The 24,022-nt window shown below is 34.3% G+C and overlaps 1 protein-coding gene across 2 annotated transcripts in view; it reads right to left on the bottom strand.

The window, feature by feature from the left end:
• LOC149793699 (protein sel-1 homolog 3-like) overlaps positions 1 to 24,022 on the bottom strand; it is a 111,586-nt gene that overhangs the window by 50,193 nt on the left and 37,371 nt on the right. Inside the window, exons 6-11 of one of the 2 annotated variants that reach the window (XM_089967694.1) lie at positions 19,174 to 19,232; positions 17,841 to 17,973; positions 13,559 to 13,697; positions 9,176 to 9,390; positions 5,845 to 5,979; positions 507 to 545 (exon numbers count right to left, since the gene is read on the bottom strand). In XM_089967694.1, coding sequence (XP_089823820.1) covers positions 507 to 545; positions 5,845 to 5,979; positions 9,176 to 9,390; positions 13,559 to 13,697; positions 17,841 to 17,973; positions 19,174 to 19,232 — 720 coding nt within the window. The remainder of the gene's footprint in view (positions 1 to 506; positions 546 to 5,844; positions 5,980 to 9,175; positions 9,391 to 13,558; positions 13,698 to 17,840; positions 17,974 to 19,173; positions 19,233 to 24,022) is intronic. The other variant, XM_089967695.1, reaches the window with a different exon arrangement.

Here is a 24,022-nt window from a genome sequence, read left to right as displayed (position 1 = left end):
TTGAAATCCAACACACATTTCTAAATTCAAGCTGCAGAAACCAAAATCAGGAAGACGTGCAATCAGGGGGCATAACTACTGTAAGTGATGTCATGGAATGCTGGAAATGTAATACATTCAACGTGTTATCAATATTAAGTCACAAACCAAATTGGTTAATATCCCATAATCCCCATTGAGGTTATCTTGAGGAAACCTAATTACTGACCAATGGAAAAACAAGATTAACATAGGACTTTGCCAAGTATGTTGAATGAGGCCCTAATTTAGGGATATATCTTTATCTCATACAACAGTGTTGTATATTCAATTATACTACACAAAATTTAAAGACCTGATCCTCTTAAACATAGTATATCATCTACCCCTATCTTTACTGGTTCCCTGGTTAACAAAATTAGTAGATTTAAACAAAATCATTCTAGATTAGCTATGTTAGTTTTTTTTAAAAGAAGCATTCAGTGTGGTTAGATGGAAACGTGTGCTGCCAGAGGACTCATACCAACCTGTCTATCAACCTGGACACCATCAAGAAAACTTCCAGCCTGTCAAATTAACTGTGATAATGTGATAACAGACAAAATATGGAAGCACAAGAAAAAATGACCAATTGTATGCCAATTGTATATAAACTCATAATTATTATGTTTTCTAACACTGGCTCAAATACTGAATAAAACATTAATACATTTATTATTATCTCAAATTAAAATAATACAATATGCACAACCCGGCAGAAAAAAATCCATACTAAGGTATCTTGACAACGAAATATAGAGACCTTTACTATATAGTATTGGACTACTTCCCATGGCAGTCTGTATCCCCCTATTGATCTTAAAAATGACAAACCTCAATGTGTAATGTATATCTATATTTTTTAACTCTTGGTACATAACTGTATCTATATGTAATTTGTATTCATGACTGTAAATTGTAATGATCATCTATAATCTAGATATTAGATAGCAATTTATTTTGTACATGTGTATAAAATTCTGTTTTAAGATATTAAGAGTGTAGATTGCCTAGGATCTATAAAGAGGTGTCTATATAGGTGGTTACAATTCTTAATAATATTAATAAGAAACATGTTTATTAGTTTGGGGTCATTTCCCATTGGATATGTCTATCATGATGGTTCTTAGAAAAATTAAGCTATTTCCCATTGGATGGATTAGGTCAGGTGTGTTCTTTTGCAATGTGGATCTATAAAGAGGTGTCTATATAGGTGGTTATAATCCTTAATAATATTAATAAGAAACATGTTTATTAGTTTGGGGTCATTTCCCATTGGATAGGTCTATCATGAGGGTTCTTAGAAAAATTAAGTTATTTCCCATTGGATGGACTAGGTCAGGTGTGTTCTTTTGCAATGTGGAATATTTGCAAAATGTCACATAATGAGTATGTGCAAAATGCATTTTCACCCTTATGCTTGTACATGAAAAGGTAGAGCTGGACAATTATTTGATTCTTATTTATTATGTTCTTGTGGTAGCACCAGTTTGCAGATGTATTTAATATTGTGTTTAGATATTATTTGAGAGGAAACATTTGGTTAGATTATTCATTGGAACTACAAAGTGTTCATTGGACTGAAATATTATTCTGGGACTATTGTGAATTGTTGAAACATGTTCCGGACAATGCCATTATGACACATCAGGACTGTTGGCAGACCAGTACATTTGAGGATCTGAAATTCATTTGGAACACTTGATTCTTCAGGACTTGTGATAGAACTTTTGGAATTATTTTGGATTCAATTTATAATACAGAAGTTCCTCTTAAAATTTCATTGTATAACTTTTATAATTAAATTATTTGTTAAGTTTTACAAAACATGTTGCTTTTGCTTCTTTCTGTTACTAGTTTATGACCATAGACTTGCAAAAAAATGATATAAAAATGATATAAAAATGTACAAAACATAATAGTTTTATTCATCAATTTAAATAATTTAAAATGTATAACCTGAGTTCACCATATGTTACTTTGTTTATCACTATATAGATAGGTACGAAAAAACACAAGAAAAACACATAACTGTGCCACTCACTATAACAAAGGATACTACTTCATCTGGTAACTATTGGAACCATTTTACTTGTTTATTTGTTTAAAATAAAAATAAGTAAATATTAAGTATTCTTAATTTAAAAAGGATAGATTTTATTCAGTTTCAACTTTCTGTATTCCTTCTGAAAAACTGAAGGTATTTGTCAGAATTCAAGTGGAAACAAAAGCATGGACCTCTCAAGGATAAAAGCAGACTTTTTACATTTTAAAAAAATATGTAACCTAAAACAATTAAATTTTACAATTATTAAAACCTACATATTAAAGATGTTATACGCTGAATGTTTTCAGATTCAACAACACCTTGATTCTACACCCTTCCCATCAATGTTCACAGTATGTATCTAAGTAATATATCAATAAAAAATATTTCCATTAATTTTCACATAATTAACCACAATATCCAACCCTTTTTTAAGACATGGGATGAAGAAGAAATTTTTAAAAAAGTTACTCTCCTAAATTAATCTAAAATGTCGATACTTCATTTCAACCCTTTATACCTAATGCAAGTGCCTTTGGATGCCCCTACTCCATTCTCATGGAATCACCTTTTGCCTTTACCCAATTTGCATGGAAGCACCTTTCAATGCCTGCTGTAAACATCAGCCATTTTAAGCAGGTTTTCATACCACCACCTTCTTGGAAAACACTCTATTAGATACTACAATCATTGGTTTGAATGACCGTTACATCAGAACACATGGTCACTGTTTAAGATCTGGTCGAAATCTGCTATTTAAAGTAACTGGGTTGTATTCTCCACTCTCCAACATGGAGGACGCAGATTTTTTTCAGTATTTACTTGAGTTTTCATGATGAGAATCACAGCTATGAAAGCTTCAATAACTTAGGTAAAGGCTCTGATACTGATGTAGGCAGCAATTAGTTTTTATAAATTATCAAAATGAGATGATTTAGTGGTGCAGGCACAGAAAAAAAACTTGTAAATGTTGAGTATGAGAAATGGCAGCTACGTTTGGTCATTTGGCTTCACTGACTTGACAGTGAACAAGTTCTCTTAAGATTTTAAAGTACATAAAAAATTCTTCTGTGAAAAATAATTATAAGGGTAATAATCAGATTTTACTCTTGAATCTTTCTATACATAATATATGTGTAACAAAAATGTAAAATGGTTAAAACTGCTGTTAAACATAACATACACTACACTGCTTAACACTTAACAGGCAGACCTATGTGTATGAGTCAAACAGGTAACAGGTGTTCTATTTATAGCACACTGCACTGATATCTATGTTACATGTATACTGAAGGGCAATGAGGTAAAGGGTTAAAGATGTAGTAACATGATCAACTGGTCTACATTGTTTACCACAATGACACAGAGTAGGAATAACTAAAAGCAAATCAATAATTTTTTTGTCATAAAATATATAATACATTAAAAAATCTATGCTTTCTGAGTAGATATAAGGAAGTGGAAACATTGTACTACCACTCATGGCTTCACCACTTGTGACAACACAGTGTTTTCTCTTCAGTCATGACACATTTCCATATACAGTGTGACCCCGCTATAACATGGTAGTTGGGAGCCATAGAATCCAACCGTGTTATGAACCGAACCGTGTTATAAACAACCAAGTCAGTTAGCTGAAGAAAATGTACCCACCCAAAAAAAAACCACCAAAGAAATTGGGGGTGGGGGGTGGGTAATAAATGCGGGCGGTAAAATACGTGCTTCGTCGGCACAGTTGCCATCTTGAATTAATGCATATTAAATGAGATATACACCTGTAGTAAAAACAGAAGACATAATATAATAGTTTACTTTATTTAGAGAACAATGAATTGGTACAATTATACGTGAATCCTGTTTATATATAAATGTCTAATGTATAGCATGAATTATCAACACCGTGTACTCACCTGCGAACCTCATCATATACATTGAATCCACAATACAAGTGATTCCATCGAAAATATACACACACACAGCTTTAAAATATTCAATGATTTTGTATCAGGTCATATTGGTCTGAGTTCAGTGGAAAAACACAACACAATCACATAACGAATGACGAAACATATTTACTTTAAAGTACGTTCCAAGCTGGTAAAAGTTAGTTTGCGTTTTAAGCCGCCGCTGGTAGCGTTCGTAAGCATAAAATTTCTCCTACAAAAAGGAAACTTTCACAGCACAGTTAACGTGTTCCAGTCACATTGGAAAATGCAAAAATCCATCAGATTCCATCACTTTTATTTAAGTTTGGTACTGACTTCCTTTGAAGAAAAGTTCTTTGCTGTTATTGAAAGATTGTAGTTGGCTTTCTTTGATGAAGGGTGCATGAGCTATTAAAGTCACCGCTAAAGGACAGATTTGGAGAACCAAATGAATGCCCATTTCTTATTGTGGCGGCAACATCAAATAATTGTATTGCATGATTGAGACAGGTATTTTTTTCATTTGCTGCGCACATTTTCATAACAGTCGGTGCTTCAAAGGTAATCTGTTTCCTTTGAATTTCAGCAATCTATTTTATCTGGGTACATTTTTAAAAAGGAATTGGCCGTCATTTAGATTATTCTAGTCACTGTCCCTCCATGCATACTGAATAAACCAATAAGTAAGATGTATTTTTTTTACTTCCATTTGTGGTAGCAGCATCATGCTGCCTTCCATGCATGCATCTGAAAATTAACAAAGGGTCAACAGATGATAGAGATGCAGGTGTTCTGATGATAGGGATTATTACAGAAAACGTGAGCGTTCTGAAGAACTAAATTCTGAGTGAAACGAAGAGGAATTTTACTTACCATCCACATACAAATGTCAGTCTTTGTAAATATATTAATTACTAACGATCGGCCGAAAATCCGATGAAAGACGGATTACGAGACAATGCCTTGCCCGGTTGATCTCCGTTACCAGAAATGTCAACAACAAAAAAGCGGATATTTCACAACATACAGAACTCACGCTAGATTTCAGGATAAGCGGATTATGATATAACAATGCACTGTTTAGATGGTTTGTCAGTATGGACAAAGAATTTGTTTATGTAACAATAGATAAATTTCAGTGCATTTTATAGCCAGTTTGCGGCTTCCTTTCATGGGGCCTCTGAATTTCTGCACTCCAAACCAATGGTTGTATATAAAAGTTTAAACAGCCAACAATGTCGCCAACAAATAAAAAGCCACATGGCATGTTTTGCAGCCAATAAGGAAAAACAATCCAAGTTTGTGACATTGGCGAAGACCTACGCAATCCCAGAATAAATTTTTATGCGTTTTATCTTCTTTTTACTTTTAAGAAGAAAAAAAAAATACTTTTTCGTGTACAAGAAAAATACTTTTTCGTGAATGAGAAAAATACATATAAAATTTCAGGAGTCAAGCCACGATCGCCTTGTATTATTCATACTAGATCTCTTCCCCAAAATGATAAGCAACATTTTACGTATTTTTTCTTAATACTTAAGAATTTTTTTTGTGCATAAGAAAAATACATGTATATGAAATTTCAGGAGCCACGCCACGACCGCGTTATATCCGAATTCGCGTTATAACGGAGCGCGCTATAGTGGGGTCACACTGTATCTACTCAAAAACCTAGATATCCTCTAATTGACAAATTTCCATATATCTACTCAAAAACCTAGATATCCTCTAATTGCTTTTATTGTTATTCTTTTCGTAGATGTGTACAAGGCTGTCACAGACCCACTGCTTCTTCATTCTATCTGCTAATTCTAGCAAGACAATGCTGATTTTTTCTTTCTTTATCTGACCTACCTGTATTTCATCTTTCTTGATAAAGATCCCATTATTTAGGATGACAGCCAGCATATACATGGCATCAGCATTTCCAAAGCAAGCAGCTTGCTTCAGCAGAGGTACCATGGATGGAATCTTATCTATCTTGTCTTCCTGAAATAGAAACCAGTATTACATGTTTATTAATGGAAAGAAGTGTTACATGTTAATTAATGGAAACCAGTATTACATGTTTATTAATTGAAAGAAGTGTTACATATTGATTAATGGAAACCAGTTATTACATGTTCATTAACCTGGAAACCATTATGTTTATTAATGGAAAGAAGTGTTATATGTTGATGAATGGAAACCAGTTATTACATGTTCATTAATGGAAACCAGTATTACATGTTTATTAATGGAAAGAAGTGTTATACGTTTATTAATGGAAACCAGTATAGCATGTTCATTAATGGAAACTGTTATTATGTGTTCATTAATGGAAACCAGTATTACATGTTTATTAATGGAAAGAAGTGTTACATACATGTTCAATAATGGAAACCAGTATTACATGTTCATTAATGGAAACTGGTATTACATGTTCATTAATGAGAATACTGTTCTGTGATTTACTTAGTTTGACTAAAAATCCCTTCTAATGTTTCTTTCTCCTATCTGCCGATGTCACAAGTACCAAAAGTACTAAAATCAAGTATCCCAGACATATTTTTTTCTAAAATCTTTTACAGAGATTCTAAAGGGCAATGGACCTAAAAAGTAAAGTGAGACAAGTGAATTCTGGGAATTTTTGTCCTTGCCTTTAGTGGAGCATGAAAAGTCACTACAACATACTTTTGCCCACTGTGTCAAAAAACCAAGTTGTTTTTGAGTTACAATATGCAGCCCACAGAGTTGCATGAGTTACCATATCTAGCCTACAGAGGTGTGTAACTTATAATATCCATGTTTAATCTACAATATCTTGCCTACAAAGTTGTGTGACTTACTTTTTCTAGCTCAAAGAGCTGTGTAAATTGTATCTCGCCTAGAGAGTTGTGTGATGTACAATATCTAACCTAGAGTTTTTTTGACAAGTACTGTGTGTTGTGTGACTTACACATATCTAGCCTAGAGAGTTGTATGACTTACTGTATCTAACTTAAGGAGCTGTGTAACTTGTATCTAGCGAATAGTTTCGTGACTTACTGGTTTTAGCATTGACAGTTGTGTGATTGTATCTAGCCAATAGTTTTGTGACTTACTCGTTTTAGCATAGATAGTTGTGTGACTTGTATCTAGCCAATAGTTTTGTGACTTACTCGTTTTAGCATAGAGAGCTGTGTGACTTGTATCTAGCCTATGGATTTGTGTGAGCTATAATATATGCCTACAGATTTGTGAAATTTACTGTACCTAGAAATATGATAAGCAGAATTCTCCCCAAAAATTTGTGTAAATGGTCATGTAGTAAAAATTAAAACCATACTGCACATCTCAACTAACCACATACATACCGGTAGCTAACAGAGTTTCAATAAAATCTATCAAGCACTTGAGATGACACAAATATGAAACAAAATTCTCAAAATTCTCGTTTTTTATTAAAAGAAAATGACCCCAAAATTGAGCTTCAGAAAAAATAAAGAAACCTTTGTGTGCATATGCTTTAACACTTGACCTCACATAACTTCTACTGAATGCATCAACCACATTCCAATGGAAGCACATTCCAATGGAAGCGCATTTCAATGGAAGCACATTTCAATGGAAGCACATTTCAATGGAAGCACATTTCAATGGAAGCGCATTCCAATGGAAGCGCATTTCAATGGAAGCGCATTCCAATGGAAGCGCATTCCAATGGAAGCGCATTTCAATGGAAGCACATTTCAATGCCTTGGTCCAATTCACATATAAGGATGACAGTACACCATCTGCATAGAAACATGTTTTGATGCCAGCAGTCAATATCAACCATTATTAGCTGGTTTTCTAAAATTAGCGACAATTATGGGAAAAATGACTAATTAGAAACAATATGCACTGAGGTAAATAACTGGGTCAAATCCTCCACTTATTTCTTTAGTCATGATGACTATGAAGGCTTCATTAAGTCAGATGGCCTCTGATATAAATATTGGTAACACTGACTTTGCTTTGATAATTTATCAACTTCGGATGATTTAGTGTTACAGATGTATACAAGACCTGTGTTTTAAAGCACATACCTGGGGCGTATAGGTAAATCATCTAAAAACAAAGGACTAGATTGCAAACCATGTAGACTGCTCCGGTGGCCTAGTGGTTAGAGCATCTGCTTCAGATGCGGGAGGTCATGGGTTCGAGTCCTGGCCAAGCCATACCAAAGACTTTTAAAAAACAGTACTAACAGGTGCCTTGCTTTAAGAGGTTAGTGTTAGGACTAGTCGGCGTGGTGTCAGGATAATGTGACTGGGTGGAACATCATACTGCATGTCTATGGCATGATGCCCCAGTGCTAGACATCACTATAAACTGTTACACTGCAGACATTGTAGCAATATGACTAAATTTTTTTAAAAAGCTACGTTAAAAATTTAAATCACATACATGTACACCATGTACCTTTTGCATGAAAAACAAATAAAAAATATTAAGAAGCACTTTTACAACCCTTAAATATACTTCCCAGTTAAGATGTCATTTTACTACATGTAATGTCTTGTAATTACCTGCCATGTTTGTGGCAAAAAAATACATGGGTGAAACTAAAAGGTAATTAATTGTCAGAATAAAAGAACACAATAAGGATATCCAAAATAGGAAGAAGACCCCATTCTCTAAATGATCTTACCCACCTGACCACAACATAAATTTTGTGTTCAGTATCAGATAACAAGAATTATCCAATCTGATCCAGAGCTCTCTAGCAACAACATAAAATGGAAATAAAACTTTATTGGCTACATAAGTTAAATACTCTGGTGCAATCAACATATCTGTTTAAATGGGAATTCAGGCATTTTTATTTTCAATTTATTATCTTTCCTCCAATGAAAACTCAAATGTTTTAAGACCCTAGGGTCATTGTGGGAATTCTGCCAAACCCTTCTGGAAGAAACACATTCTATAAATTATTGCTACAAGTATAACTAATGAAGGCACATACAATCATGCACTGCAAGGCATGATGGGAAATCTTATATTTTCAGTTGTGAAAATATGAGGATATATTTTTCTGATGTGAAAATATAAGAATTAAAACCATTTGAAAATTATTTTGACAACAGGTTTCTATATTTCACACTTAAGTAAGCACTAAAACAATTTATCCAGTGCTAAAACTTCCTGCAATACAGTATTTTTAAAACCATTTGAAGCTTACTATTGTAGTTGTTGCCTTATCATAAAGAGCATCAGCAATCAGTTTTGATGACAATTCTTTCCCAGCAAACACCTGTTGCTTCACAAGCCTACTGGCCACCTTCCAGTATTTAGGCCTCAGTCCCAAAGTCACACTGCACATTGGCTTTCTTTGCTGTCTTAATATCTTGGATCTCAAGGACATCACAAGATCATAGAAAGGTTGCTGGCATGATCCTGAAGTATACAAAAGGTACTAAATTCTTTCAGTAACTTTCTATATTTTCACCCTGGCTTTGGTCACTTCCTGTAAACCCCTACTAGTCAGTAACTTTCTATATTCCCACCCTGGCTTTGGTCTCTTCCTGTAAACCCCTACTAGTCAGTAACTTTCTATATTCCCACCCTGGCTTTGGTCACTTCCTGTAAACCCCCACTAGTCAGTAACTTTCTATATTCCCACCCTGGGTTTGGTCACTTCCAGTAAACCCCTACTAGTCAGTAACTTTCTATATTCCCACCCTGGGTTTGTTCACTTCCTGTAACCCACTACTATCACCACTGTTAATAAGCACATGCATATTATTACTAAAATTCTGATACACAATCATAACCCTTTGCACATGCATAAATCATAACCCTCTGCACATATACAAATTGTAACCCTTTGCACATACACAAATCATAACCCTCTGCACATGCACAAACATAACCCTCTGCACATGCATAAATCATAACCCTTTGCACATGTACAAATCATAACCCTCTGCACATACATAAATTGTAACCCTTTGCACATACACAAACATAACCCTCTGCACATGCATAAATCATAACCCTCTGCACATGCACAAATCATAACCCTTTGCACATGTACAAATCATAACCCTCTGCACATGCACAAATCATAACCCTTTGCACATGCACAAACATAACCCTCTGCACACACACAAATCATAACCCTTTGCACATGCACAAACATAACCCTCTGCACATGCATAAATCATAACCCTTTGCACATGCACAAATCATAACCCTCGGCACATACATAAATTGTAACCCTTTGCACATACACAAATCATAACCATCTGCACATGCACAAACATAACCCTCTGCACATGCATAAATCATAACCCTTTGCACATGCACAAATCATAACCCTTTGCACATGTACAAATCATAACCATCTGCACATGCACAAATCATAACCCTTTGCACATGCACAAACATAACCCTCTGCACACACACAAATCATAACCCTTTGCACATGCACAAACATAACCCTCTGCACATGCATAAATCATAACCCTTTGCACATGTACAAATCATAACCCTTTGCACATGCACAAATCATAACCCTTTGCACATGTACCAATCATAACCCTTCGCAAAAGTACAAATCATAACCCTTTGCACATCCACAAATCATAACCCTTTACACATGCACAAATTAAAACCCTTCTGTATATGAACAAATCATAAGCCTTCTGTATATGTACAAATCATAACCCATTTATGCATGTAAAATTCATAATCATTTTGTAAAAGCACAAATCATAACTTTTCTCTATGTATCATTCACAACCATTTTCTATGTGTGTAATTCATTTTGCACCCATGCATATTATAACCATTCTGCAAACACACAAATATTAACCTTTTTGCACCCCTATACATTACAACCATTTTGTACACATACAAATCAAAACCATTCTGCACATATACAAATCATAGGGGGCACTCTATAGATAGTATGAACTTCTGAGAGTGACAGGATAAAAGTGTAGTTGTTTGGACTTCCAACATACACACTGCACAGAATCTTGACATACCTCTATGTTATTTTCATGTAGTGTGCCTGAAATTTCTTTGGATACTCAGTCACATACTTGTGAAAACTGAAATTGATCTAAGAAAACAGCTAACCAAAATGACTGCTTTAAAAAAACTGCCTGAATTAGTCTAAAGCACACCATATTTGCCCAAACAATCGCAATGCTTTCGCACTGGTTGCGTGCAAAGGGATTCTCTCTGCTAATTACTTTGGCGTCAGTTGAGCCAATATCCTTCTGGAGTGCAGATGTATTGTCTTTTTCTGTAGGGATTTTTCCCACCTTCACCCTATCATACCTCCCTATAATATAATTGTTAAATGCCATCTTCTTGTTAGTGATATGATGCTCCCCCACTTGTTCTGATTTGAGGCGGTTGCATATGCAGTAATCTCTTACAATGTTATATGGCTTCTGCAGTCTCATCGTTTTATAATGCTGCTTGTCTCAGTGTTTCAAATGATAGCACATTTATATGGCATATTTTATTCAAACAGTTATATTGCTGTAAATACATAGTTAAGGTTCAAATCTGCTCAGTGTATAACATTCATGTTTATGGCAGCTGCAACCTCAAAAAATTTCTTTATAATATGGTATGTCTCATTGTTCCATTTCTTAGCATTTTTACTCTATATATAGACTTTGTCCATGTAGTTTTGTTATGCTGTAAATATATAGCAAATGTTTGTTTGCTACATATCATTCATTTTCAATACAGATGTCATGAGAGTGCCCAGCATCAAACACTATACTGGTCTTTGTTTTAATTATATACCAATATACTTTGACTTTATAATATTTGCACGAATGACCAAAGGAATTCTGTCTTTTCTCTCTCTATCTTCCTTTTGGCTCTATTGATATCATAAAGAGTAGGCTGGTATGTGCACATTTAATTTTACAACCTCATCAAACACGTTAATAATACAGAACCCTGTGTTTTCATTCACATTCTTTCTGACAATAAAGTGCACCCATTTTAATTTCTATATGAGTAAGAACACATCACATAAAAGATGTAAAAAGAAGTTATTGGTTCTTTGTTTACAATATAGTTCTTAAGTCCAAGAACTGAAAATGACCAAACAAAGCTAGAAATTTTTTGTATAGGTGTACATATCTGAAGTAGGACAAGTTGTATATTCTAAAACCTATACTACCCCAATCAATTATACACCAAAATAAAAGGAATTAAAAAATCCTTTAGCAAATTAATATCTAGATAGACAAGATCTTTTTAAATAACCAGTATAACCAGTGAGGAAGACCAGGGAAATTCTTTACCTTTAAAAATCTAACCCTATTCAAAATATAAAACTGTAGCGCACCACCATAACCATTCTGCCTACATACAATTTATAACCATTCTGTATATATACAAATCATAACCATTCCATATAAATACAAATCAATAACATTCTGTATATATACAAATCATAACCATTCCATATACATACAAATCATAACCATTCTGTATACATACAAATCATAACCATTCTGTATAAATACAAACCAAAAACATTCTGTATAGATACAAATCATAACCATCCTGTATACATGCAAATCATAACCATTCTGTATACATACAAATCATAACCATTCTCTATACATACAAATCATAACCATTCTGTATATATACAAATCATAACCATTCTCTATACATACAAATCGTAACCATTTTGCATCAACACACATCTTAACCACTTAGCACCCAAACATACAACCATACTGCATCCACATGCATAACCATTACCAACACACATTCTAACAAATTAGCAACCAAACACATAACTGTTCTGCAAAAATACAAATCATAACTATTTTCCACCCCCACACAATTATTCTGCATATGTACACATTTATCCAACTGCTAATTATCTCTCACTTTATTATAACATCACATCAGATATAGGAACTAACTTGGACTCATGTTTAGCAATTAAGTTAATTCATTGCCAACATTTTTAATTGGACTGGTTTGCCTCCAATCAATGTAATTAGACTGTACATGGTTCTGGTCTGGTTAGCCTCCAATCAATATAACTAGACTGTACATGGTTCAGGCCTGGTCAGCCTCCAATCAATGAAACTAGACTGTACATGGTTAGGGCTTGGTTAGCCTCCAATCAATATAACTAGACTGTACATGGTTCAGGCCTGGTCAGCCTCCAATCAATGTAACTAGACTGTACATGGTTAGGGCTTGGTTAGCCTCCAATCAATATAACTAGACTGTACATGGTTCAGGCCTGGTCAACCTCCAATCAATGTAATTAGACTGTACATGGTTAGGGCCTGGTCAGCCTCCAATCAATGTAACTAGACTGTACATGGTTAGGGCTTGGTTAGCCTCCAATCAATTGAACTAGACTGAACATGGTTCTGGCCTTGATAGCCTCCAATCAATGTAACTAGACTGTACATAGTTCTGGCCTGGTGATGATAAATTTCAAGAAAAAGCATGAGTACAAAACTGTGTTTAGTGACTGGTCAATACAAAATCACAAACACAAACTTAATCTCAAACGTTTTACATTCTCCTGCTCAATGAAGCCTTAATTCATACAAACTTTTTCTCAAGGTTTGTGCTAGCTGATTCCTGCTGACATGTGTACGATGATTCATCCACTGAATGTATGCTGCACATTTCTCCTCACGTCGTGACAGCTTCAGTTCAAACATTGGATGGTATGGACTAGGATATGGAATCTGAAAAATGTAAACTGGATCCACATAAACAATCTCCAAAAACGATCAAATGTTACCCTCTTATTAAGCATTTGTCAAACTGATCTTTTTGTTCCGAGATTTACAGCTAGTCTGAATTTGTTATTCTACAAGAAGTCTTTGAAGGTGAAGTCAATAAAGTACTGAATTTCAAAAAAAAGGTGTCAACCTAATACAGTATATCACTAATTTTGCAGTTTTACATTTTAAAAAAGTATTATTTATGAAATGTAAATTATATGCCTGCCCCATGTTTACGAATCTGTAGATAACCAGCCCATGAAATGTACATTGTATGCTTGTCCCAAGTTTGGCAATCTGTAGATAACCAACCCATGAAATGTACATTGTATGCTTGCCCCAAGTTTGGCAATCTGTAGATAACCAACCCATGAAATGTACATTGTATCCCTAGCCCATGTTTAGGAATCTGTAGATAACCAACCCATGAAATGTACATTGTATCCCTGCCCCATGTTTAGGAATATGTAGATAACCAACCCATGAAATGTACATTGTATGCCTGCCCCATGTTTAGAAATCTGTAGATACCAACCCATGAAATGTACATTGTATCCCTGCCCCATGTTTAGGAATATGTAGATAACCAACCCATGAAATGTACATTGTATGCATGCCCCATGTCTAGGAATCTGTAGATAACCAACCCATGAAATGTACATTGTATCCCTGCCCCATGTTTAGGAATATGTAGATAACCAACCCATGAAATGTACATTATATGCCTGCCCCATGTTTAGGAATCTGTAGATAACCAACCCATGAAATGTACATTATATGCCTGCCCCATGTCAAGGACTCTGTAGATAACCAACCCATAAAATGTACATTGTATGCCTGCCCCATGTTTAGGAATCTGTAGATAACCAACCCATGAAATGTACGTTGTATCCCTAGCCCATGTTTAGGAATCTGTAGATAACCAACCCATGAAATGCACATTATATGCCTGCCCCATGTTTAGGAATATGACGCTAACCAACCATGAAATGTACATATGCCTGCCCCATGTTTAGGAATCTGTAGATAACCAACTGTCTAATTTTGAGCATGGTAACCTTGACCTTTGAACTGTCCAATCCTAAATCTACTACATATTTTCTTCCCACATCAGAAAGCCATCTTCAAAACGTTCGGTGCCATAATCTGGTATTTAATTAAAGTTACTTTACAGGAAAAAAGTTATTTGCATCACAGTGACATTTAACTGGGACCTTTTGATACAAACATCAATAGGTTTATTTCTTGTCCCATGTGCAAGCCATCAAATTAAAGTCTAAAAACACAATGTGACCCCAATATAATATGGTGGCTGGAGTCCATAGAATATGACCGTGTTATTGAATACACCATGTTATAACCAACCAAGTCAGATAGCTGAAGAAAATTATGCATGTACCAACAAAATGACCGTGTCTGTGTGTTTGTGCATGTGTGTGTGTGTAATAAAAGTTGTTTATGTGCTTCATGTACATGTAATTAAATTGGCCTAGATTTTGGTCAGCTGGAGACAGCTATCATATTACCAAGGCTACCCAGGAGATGAGGCTATTCATGGGGAAATGAAAATATGTAAACAAATTAAGAAGTTTAACTAACATCTTTGTGAGATACTCCATCTTCATCAACTTGATGGCCAGATATTTATGCTTTGAAAAGATAGGAAATTTAGTTTGCATTTTACTCTGGTAGTTATCATAAACATAAACTTTTTTCCCCTACAAAAACGAAACTGTCATGGAAGAAAAAAACCATGTTCAAATCACTTTGGAAAATGCAATAATAAATCAGATTCCATTGCCTTTATATGAGTTTGGTGCTGATTTTCTCTATTCTCTTTGTTTTTATTGAAGATTGTGGTTGGCTTGCTTTGATAGAGGGTGCATGTGTCATTGAAGTCACTGCTAAAGGATAGCTTTGGAGGACCAAACAAATGCCAGTTTCTTACTGTGGCAGCAACATCAAATAACTGTAGATCATTAATTGAATCTAAATTTTGTTTCATTTGCTTATTATTTACATAGAACTATTGGTACTTTAAAGGTAATCAGTTTTCTTTGAAGTTTCAGCAAATTTATTTTTCTGGGTACATTGAAAAAGAGAATTAGCTGTTGTTTAGTCAACTGTAACTGTTCCTGTTCCTGCCTTCAAAGGCTGGACAACTGTAGCTAGTCCGGTAACATGATTATTTGAGTATATCACAGCATACAGTACTCAGGCCAGATCTCAGAATAAGCAGATTATGAAATAACAATGTACTATTAAGATGGTTTGTCAATATGGACAATGGATTTCTTTATGTAACAATAGATATATTCCAGTTCATTTTATATCCAAGTTTTGCAGCATCATTTTGAAGTGTCTCTGAATTTGTCCAGTCCAAACCCATTATTCTACATACAAGTATAAACAGCCAACAAAAAAATCACTAGATAGTATCCACTGTCACCAAAAAGGAAATGAAAATTGCAATATGCAACATTAATGGCAAAGTCCAGCGTGATTCCTAAATAAACTTTTTACACATTATTTTTTGTACTTTTAAGAAGATTTTAAAAAATCATGGATGAGAAATATAAATGTAAATACATGTATATGAAATTTCTGGAGCAATGCCATGATTATATTATATCTGAATTTGTGTTAAAACAGAATGTGCTATAGCAGGGTAACACTGTATATCATATTTCATGCCAAGCTTTTAAAAAGCTTCTAAGTCAACATCTACAGAAACAATCATATGCACGATTTTGTTTAATTCAATCTACTACTTTTTACATCCTGTACTCACCTAAAACGTTGTACACGTGTTTGCTACTACTATTTGTATGAATCCTGTATTTACTCATACTTGAAGCCTTGTACACATTTTACTGTAGCAGCAGATCCATTGTCTAGATTTTTACAGCATTTGTTGTCTAAAGACACCTCATCTTATAAAAATTATATATATATATTTGTACAAATGTCATTGTATAATGTCTCATGGAAGATTGGTAAGTTAACCAAATGAGCTTCTTTAAATAAAGTCATTATGATTATTATTATTGTTATTATTATTATCATTATTAGTGTGAGTTTATTAATTAGAACTTCAGCAGTGTTCATTATTAATAACCTAGCCGAATACATTCAGTAAACCTCTTTCTTGTAAAACCTGTTGAGTACACACACCTCAGAGAATATATGATTATAGTAGCCTTGCTGAGCACACACACCTCAGTGTATATATTATAGTAGCCCTGTTGAGTAAACACACCTTAGTGTATATATGATTATAGTAGCCCTGTTGAGTACACACACCTCAGTGTGTATATGATTATAGTAGCCCTGTTGAGTACACACACCACAGTGTGTATATGATTATAGTAGCCCTGTTGAGTACACACACCTCAGTGTGTATATGATTATAGTAGCCCTGTTGAGTACACACACCTCAGTGTATAAATGATTATAGTAGCCCTGTTGAGTACACACACCTCAGTGTATATATGATTATATTAGCCCTTCACAGTACCACAGCACAACAGTGGCAATATGGTGGCAACTAAAGGGAAATGGTCAGAAAATGTAAGAATAAATCAAACAAAATTTCTAGCAAGATAAATCCTTCCTAATAAATGTTAAAAAGTATAAGAAAAAACATAAATCATAACAAAAATTATGTAAAATGTATATAAAATAAAAAACAAAGGTACCACATGTAAAATCCCTAAAAGATATGGTCAAAATCAGCTATATAAACAACATTCCCTATAATAAAAACAATCCAAGATTTTCAGCTGGTAGTAAATCATCATACAATTTCTTCATACAGCTGACATAATATCATGTCAACTTGGTTCTTGCATGATAAATGACACAAAATGATGGAACTCTATGGACCTTGACAAACATGTAATAGTGGGGTTTCTTTGTATGCTTACAGTATTTTTTATTCAGTATTGTTTCTTTACATCTGAAGGTAACTATGGTGCCTCAACTGCTTATCTTTTAAGAAGCCAAGTGAAACCATCCACTGTCACTGATACCCCAAGGAAGATTTATTTTTAAATATATACAGGTATGAATTTAAAAACACAGATTATAAAGGATCTAGCATACCTGATGATGTTCTAGGTACTTGTTTCTATAAAATGTTGCCTGACCAATGTAACCACGGAAACTTGGTGTGCTTTCTGCACCTCCAAAAGTAAAGAGTCCCTCTGTATCATCTAGGTAGATATCTTCTGCAAATCTAAATGATACAAATTACAAAATACTAAAATCTGTTGTTCTGCTCGCAGTAAATTCATCGAAACTTAACATTCAATCTTTAAATGTCTCTTTGATAATGTCTTACCTTTGATCTTTTATTTCCTTGAATATCTAAGATGTTGCACATGTCCAGTCAAGCTGTGAAGCTATATGGAAGGTCTGAAGACATGTACAATAATGTGCAAAGTAAAGATAGAGATTTCAAAAAACAATGGCACCAAAATGAATGTTGGATGGACAACTGATAACCTATTGCATTGTTACATCATTTGATAAAAAAAATCTTAATCAAGAAAGTAACCAATCATTCACTTATTCCAAAGAGGAATGGATAAGTGTTAATCTGATTAAAATCAGATTTCCATTATCCGACATGAAGATCTGACAGAACCGGTTACGGGCAATATTCTGGTGACTGAGTTTTTAATACATAACTGCTAATTTTATTAGATGAATCTTATATCTTCGTAGATTGACCAGTCTGGCTGAAGAGTGTCAATGTGTGCTGACTGATTTGATTCATTTTCAGAGTTCTAAAAGCTGCATTTTCACTGGCCAATTCAAAGATCACCAGAACATGACCCCTAAATGGTTGCTGCTAAGCTTTTCATTGGACAGTTGACATCAGATTTTAATGAGATTGGAATAAACTTCAGTAACAAAATCAATCAAGTTTCAAAGACAAAAAATTTGCAAAATTATTTTGTACAAGGTAAAAGCAAATGTGTGCAGCTCTGAGTATGACGTTATTGTTGGTACTGCTTCAACTGCATATTCAACCATGAAGAACAACTGGTTATTTGAATCAAACAGCCCATAAAATATATAAAATATACTTGTATCTGGCCTTGACCAAAAGCAAAAAACTTTTTTGCAAAACAGTCTCTCTTATCTGACGTCAAGATGGATCTTTTTTTTCTCTTACTCTTCATGATGATGGCAAATTAACAAGCTGCAGACTCACTGCCACCGTATCAGTCTTGTATTCATACTGATAAGTCAATAATCATTTTGCTACATTAAAATTTACAAGTAGAAGATATATGATGTTTCCACTAAACTGGAACTATATACACTCCAATGTAATGATTTCATGATACATGTATATGGTATATTGTATCTTATCTGATTAATCAGCAAGAGGTCCTAATAAAAATTATAAATAGGTACAAAAACTAACCTGAAACTTGTATCCAAGGTTTGATTAAACTTCTCACCATAATTCACAACCAGCTTCCACTGAAACAAGTACAGTTGAACACAATATAATATAATATTGCAAAGAAGTCACTCCATCATTAATTCTTTCAGTCATTCAATGAGCCAGTAAACTGACCAATAAATTGGGGTGAGGTGGGGTGGTGATAGCTGTACTTCTAACACATACCAAAAATATAGGCACTAAGTGCCTTTCCCATGGAAACATCAAGACAGCCAGTCAGTTGGCTGGATTGTTCAGGTATTGAACCCATGTCCTGTGGATTATTTCCACTGCTCTACCAACTTTGATACCTTGGCTCCCTCAATAAAAATGTAAATATTAGGATCATACATTGATGCCACACTCAAAGATCTGATCCAAAATACAAAAAAAATGTTGAGTGCACAGGTGAAGAAATCTGAAATCTCAAATTCTTATATAATTTGTATTTTAAAAGAAAATCACACATAATTAGTTGAAGATTTTAGTAAACATGGATCTCACCCAAAAATTACCTAAATGCAAAACCTAACCCAACTATGATTGCCATGCATACAGATGACTGTATGATGTTTAATTTATATAACATTTGACCATAAATCAAACAAGAAAGCTTCATCAGACTCATTGGAGATTTCTGAGCTCTATTTCAACCTACTGAGTGATAAAGACTGCTATACTTGTATTCCAGCACTTGATAAGAATCATTTAATAAAAATGATACAATTGATCAGTTAATTTAAGGAAAATTTAATCATCAAAGAGAATCATCAAGACAACCACCTGCTGAAAAATTGATTTTTCCTATTGGGAAAAAACCCCACTACAATAAAAGTTGTGAGTGGAAATTGCAACATCATCTACTGATATTAATTAGTTTGTTGCCTCTGATGTTGGTTCTGAGTAGATTAAATGGATTGGTTTTCCTGACATTTATTATCTAAAAATTTAAGTTTCAGGCTGTTTTGAGACAGTGAATTGATTTTAAGGTTAGCTGATGTGATACATTCAAAGTGAAATTTAGTTTGGAAGTTCTATAAAACATTTGTCCGAGATATTTCAAGCATCCTGATATTTCAAGCATCCTTACTGATGTTTTAAACAAAAAAGAATTCAAAAGCACACCTACTCTATCTAATGTTGAATGATTTATTTCCAACATAGTTGTTAATATTTAACAGAAAATGAATTTAAAGATTGCCCACTTTATATATATAAATAAGACTATTCTCAAATACTATGCCATGGAGTCTCCTAACAATGGTCCATATTCACAAATAATGTGCCATGGTCAGTCTCCTAACAATAGTCAATATACACAAATAATGTGAAATGCAGTCTCCTACCAATGGTCTATATACATAAATACTGTGCAGTGGAGTCTCCTAACAATGGTCCATATACACAAATAATGTTCCATGAAATCTCCTAGCAATGGTCCATACACATAAATACGTGCCATAGAATCTCCTAACAATGGCCATATTGTACCATGTGCCATGAAGTCTCGTTAATGGTCTATATGCACAAATAATGTGCCATTGTGTCTCCTAACAATGGTCCATATACACAAATAATGTGCCATAGAGTCTCCTAACAAGCGTCCATATTGTACCATGTGCCATGAAGTCATGTTAATGGTATATATGCACAAATAATGTGCCATGGAGTCTCCTAACAATGGTCTATATACACAAATAATGCGCCATGGAGTCTTCTAAAAAATGGTCCATATACACAAATAATTTGCTATGGAGTCTATTAACAATGGTCCACATACACAAATAATGTGCCATGGAGTCTTCTAACAATGGTCCATAAACACAAATAATGTACCATGGAATCTAATATTAAAATCGTCCATATACACAAATAATGTGCAATGGAACCTCCTAACAATGGTCCATATGCACAAATAATGTGCCATGGAGTCTCCTAACAATGGTCCATATGCACAAATAATGTGCCATGGAGTCTCCTAACAATCAGCCATACGCACAAATAATGTACCATGGAGTTTACTTACAATGGGGCATATACACAAATAATGTGAAAATATGGAACCTACTAACAATGGTCCATACACACAAATAATGTACCATGGAATCTTCTATTAAAATGGTCCATATACTTAAATAATGTAGCATGGAATCTATTTACAATGGGCCATATACACAAATAATGTGCCATTGAGTCTCCTAAAAAAAGTCCATATACAAAATGAGTGAAAACTGCATTAACACAAACACCTCCATACAAAGGCCTCCTAACAAGGTTCTGTATACATCGGTATACAGTCAAACCTGTTAATTGGGGTCACTCACCAAAAAAAAGGCAAAACACAGGTGACCACAATACACTCATTCACCTATTAAAATTGATTTTTGAATAAATACCTTGCACTTAATATTATTATTAATATTATTATTATTATTTTATTATTATTATTATTTATTATATTGTCAAGATTGTTTAAAGTGTACTGTACAAAAAAATCGTAATTACAGGCATGTTATTCCCTATAATTACAGGAAAGTGAACATGGAAACCTGTTAAAAAAACAAAGGATTTTAGGTTATCCAAGATGCCTTAGAGACTGGATTAAATTGAAACTGAACTACATCTACCATATCTAAACTTCAGATGAATTACCAACTCAAACACATTATGCAAGTTTCTTTTTCAAAAGTTTATGCCTATGTGCTAGTCATATATAAGGATTTCATAGTATACTTTCTATCACTGTTATGAACATTTACCTGAAAATATCATAATCATGGATTGTAGGTTCCTTACTCAGCACACTTAGTTCAACCTTTTCTGCATCATTCTCTGGCTTTAGTATGCCTGATATACCTGATAATCCCATGCAGGAATGTCATGTTCAGAGTGAAAATGAAAATAATGGTGCAGATGATGATTTGGTGTTATTCAATATGGCTGACATTTAGCCTAAAATTCTGAGGGTCAAACATAATAAATACAGTGTCACTGTGCATATAGATAAGTGTTTCTCAAAATTTTTTGTCTTGCGGCGCACCAAATAGATCTGAAAATGTTCACGGCACACTTGAAAAGATTTAACAATTTTTGTGGTGAAGAACTTATTTATTTTTACATATATATTTAATTTTAAATTTAATGTGAAGGATGTGCCTGCTTTCGAGAGCAAATCAGACTGAAGCGGGGCTCCAAAGTCGACAAACAACTGCGCATTTCATTGTCGATTTTAAGAAGTCTCTCTCCTTTTCAATTTGATTTCTGTCAATGCTGAAAATCCAAACTCACAATACCATGAAGACACAAATGGCACAATTACTTTGATTGCTTTTGGTCTGATTTGTTACGTCATGTATTTATTATTTTAGCGTGGAAAATACAAGAACATTGTATAGCTGCCACCCTTAGCGGCCAAATGTAGTGGTTTGATTTGTTATGTCGTGTATTTATTTTTTTAGCGTGGAAAATTCGAGAACATTGTATAATGCGCTGTATGTATTTATTATTAGACTATTATTATAATTAGAGTGATCAAGTTCTCCCGAGATCTCACACAAGTCTCACGTTATGAAAGGAACCAATGAATAACATACTGACAGAGATTGTGTTTTTATATATGTTACTTTTTAACTTTTGCGACATTGATTTACCATTTAATTTTTCGATATGTTCAAGGTTTCAAAACGCTAGCAATTTTAAATATTTTTCAAAACTCCCACGGCACACCTGCAAATCTCTCGCGGCACACTAGTGTGCCATGGCACACAGTTTGAGAATCACTGATATAGATCCACAAAAATCTGAGTTTATAAAACAGATATTGGATTGAGATCCTTGCCTGACTTCATGTAGTTCAAGTGTTCAAAAAGGTAATATCTACAGAACACAAGAGAAAAACACTGTGACAGCTACATTTTACACAACAGGTGTCCTACACATACAGGGGCTGAACTGTTTCACATTGATCATGTTATATGTAATCTACACAGGATGAGAATACCCATGCTAAAGGCAGCTTTAAGCTGACATCTTCACCACTAACTAGATGTAGTACCAAACATGAAACAGCTCCTAAAGTCTTTGACCTGGATGACTCCGGCAATAAAATTAACACCCCTCCACAGTGTCAGGCAACTACACGTACCATATATCATGACCATTACAATGATGGCTTAAACCATAATGATTACTTCATGTGTGTACATCAAAAAACAATTAGGAACATGGAGGCCCAAATTAAGAATTAAAACTACAGTTACATGCTATTAAGTCAACACAGGGAAGGGTAAATGAGCAAGTAATCTCATGTGATTTAGCAATTCAAACAGACTCCCAAATAGCAGCAATGTCAGTTGCTCAGACACAGACAATCCCAGTACCAGCCAGAACAAAATGTAAAATGACCATACAAGTAACAGCTAAGTACCAAAAGTAAATATGTATCATGCAAACAACAGTACCCCCCTCTCAGTCATATGTCACACCTGCAACAGCAGTATGTGTACACCCATGGCCCTCAGCTCAGACAAGTCTGTTGCCTGCACCAATTAACTGCATTTTCAAGTGCTCAGACAAACGTGTCAACATCAGCTCTTTTAGCTCACACAAATGATACACCGATTTCAGCACCCCTTCCTCTGAGAGATGTGTCCAACACATGAAATCACCAGCCAGAAAAGATAGGACTCTAATAATTGGCTCCTCAATATTGAAAACTATAATACCAAGGAGACTTCTTAAAGCAGATGTACAGATCTCTAAGAGGTGCAAAAATCAAAAACACCTAGGACAGAATAATGAATACTGACCCAACCAAATACAACTAAAT

The sequence above is a fragment of the Sinohyriopsis cumingii genome, chromosome 8 (assembly GCF_028554795.1).
Source record: "Sinohyriopsis cumingii isolate HCF-2022 chromosome 8, ASM2855479v2, whole genome shotgun sequence".
NCBI classification, from domain to species: Eukaryota; Metazoa; Mollusca; class Bivalvia; order Unionida; family Unionidae; genus Sinohyriopsis; species Sinohyriopsis cumingii.
Note: the sequence above shows the minus strand (reverse complement) of the source record. Positions and strands in the feature narration are given on the sequence as shown.